Source organism: Octopus bimaculoides, chromosome 28 (assembly GCF_001194135.2).
Source record: "Octopus bimaculoides isolate UCB-OBI-ISO-001 chromosome 28, ASM119413v2, whole genome shotgun sequence".
NCBI classification, from domain to species: Eukaryota; Metazoa; Mollusca; class Cephalopoda; order Octopoda; family Octopodidae; genus Octopus; species Octopus bimaculoides.
Window position 1 is genome coordinate 13,015,424 of NC_069008.1, and position 2,642 is coordinate 13,018,065.

At 32.3% G+C, this 2,642-nt stretch overlaps 1 protein-coding gene across 1 annotated transcript in view; it reads left to right on the forward strand.

The window, feature by feature from the left end:
- Nucleotides 1-1,308: 1,308 nt before the first annotated feature.
- Nucleotides 1,309-2,642, forward strand: part of LOC106877952 (zinc finger protein 845-like) — a 28,644-nt gene continuing 27,310 nt past the window's right edge. The window contains exon 1 of the mRNA XM_052977782.1: nt 1,309-2,642. Within this exon, the coding sequence (XP_052833742.1) occupies nt 1,850-2,642 (793 nt within the window). The 5' untranslated portion in view covers nt 1,309-1,849.

The following is a 2,642-nucleotide window of genomic DNA, read 5'->3' on the forward strand; positions in this document are numbered from 1 at the left end:
AGTGGTTAGCTGCATTTAAGTGGCAAATATACTTCACGTAATATTTATTAGTTTTCTTAAAAATAAATGTTTCATTATCATTTACATGATTTTAATGAATTGACTCTCCTTCTTTTTAATGTTTGTTTAGAAATATGTATTACATTATTTGCTTGACAATTGCAGCATGGAAGGTCTTTATAAGCCATTTAAAATAACACACAAAAGCCGTCAGATTCACTTCAACATTTAAATTTAATTTGTCAAAATATTTTCGTCACTTTGAGACCGCGACCTGTTCACTGACAAAATTCCGATGCAGCACAGAATTTGTCAGTGAACAGGTCGCGGTCTCAAAGCAACGAAAATATTTTGATAAATTAAATTTAAATGTTGAAGTTAATCTAACGGTTTTTGTGTGTTTCTTAAATGGCTTATAAACACCTTCCACGCTGCAATTGTTTTCGTTCCAGCACACGATCTCAGATCAGGTCACTTGCTATGCAAGTACATCGCCGTAATTATTTGCTTACTTTTTGCCAATAATACTATGTTCATAGTAGAACAGGGATTGTATCATCATCATTGTTTTAGTGTCTGATCGATTCTAGTGTATCATATATGACAGTCAGACACACAAATTATGGAATATTTGATGTGTATATTTTGAACATTTTCATAAAATGTATTGATTCATATTTCACAGTAAAGTTTGTGCACTCAGACAAGTATTACATTTTTTGTTTATACCCTAGGTCTATCAATACGTTGTTGGTGGATTTGGTAGATGGAATTTGTTGTATATATTCATGGATGTATGTACGCTTTTGCGAGTTCATGTCTTGTTTGGTATTTGTAAATGAGTGAGCCCATCATGTAAGCAACCCCATCCATTTCCAGTCTTTTGTGAAAACCATTTTGACCATGGAGAAATATTACCTTGCTTGAGAACAGGTTCATGTTGGCAGCAGGAAAGGCATCTGCCATAGAAAATGAGCCTCAACAAATTTACTCCAACTCATGCAATCATTGAAAAGTAAACTTTAAGATGATTATATATATATATAGTTTTAGGGAAAAGAACCAAGTTTCATGAACTCATCGATGAAAATCCACTATCACATATAGAAAAATTAATAATTAAAAGCACAAATTAATTTTAATTTTTTATAAATTGATTTTAATTGAGTTTTTACCTGTAATTTTGGATTTTGTTCCTTATATATATATATATATATATATATATATATATATATATATATATGTATGTATATATGAAATGTGTGTGTATATAAATTTAATTCATGCATGTGTATGCGTTTAATGTATCCTCTCTGTCTTAACCTGTTGTTTCTCTATTATTTCAGATTATCTGATGATATCAAAGAATTGTTCACCTCAGATACACCACCAGTGTTTATCATTTTCTAAACACAAAAGGACAATGTTTATACAGAACAAATATCAGCCTGTTGATATAAGTCTCTGGAAAAATTACTGTAAGATATTTCTTCTGGACGGAGACCACAACCAACAACATTTCTTATAATTTTGCATACTAAATAAATGGGGATTTTCTGCAGCTATGTTGATATTCCTTAACTACACACAAACATATCCATTCAGGTGAGAAACCATATCACTATGACATCTATGGGAAAACAATCTCTGTAAGTAGTAACTTACCAGAACACAAATGTGTTTGTACAGGAGAAAAACCATACCACTCTGGAATCTACAGTACATCTTTCTCTCATAGGTATCAACTATACATAAACGTTTTCATACAGGAGAGAAATTATATTATTGTGATATCTGTGGTAAATTAGTCCCATGAAGCCATCACTTAACTGACTACAAATTTATACATATGGGTAAGAAGCCATATCATTGTGACGTCTGTGGTAAATATTTCTCTCAGAGATATAACTTACCTAGACACAAACTCATTCATACAAATAAGAATCCATTTAAATGTTATTTCTGCAGTAAATCTTTCTCTCAAAGATATCACTTAACTAGACACAAACTCATTCATACACAAGAAAAGCCATATCGCTGTGAAATTTGTGGTACATCTTTCTCTTACACATATTCCTTAACTGTACATAAACGTATTCATACAGGAGAGAAACCATATCACTGTGTTGTCTGTGGCAAATCATTCTCACAAAACCATCACTTAAATGAACATAAGCGTATTCACACAGGAGAGAAACCATATCATTGTGATATCTGTAGTAAATCCTTCTCTCATGGAACTACTTTAACCCAACACAAACGTATTCATACAGGAGAGAAACCATTTAGCTGTGATTTCTGTGGCGAGTCTTTCTCACAAAGAAATATCTTAACCAGGCATAAACATATTCATACAGGAGAAAAGCCATATCACTGTAATATCTGTGGTAAATCTTTCTGTCGAAGAAGTGCCTCAACTAGTCATGAACATACTCATACAGGAGAAAAGGTGTATTGCTGTTATGTCTGTGGTAAATCTTTCTCTTACACATCTTCCTTAAATTTACATAAACGTATTCATGCAGGAGAGAAACCATATCACTGTGATGTCTGTGGTAAAACATTCTCTCAAAATGAACATTTAACTGTACATAAACGTATTCATACAGGAGAGAAACCATATCACTGTGATGTCTGTGGTG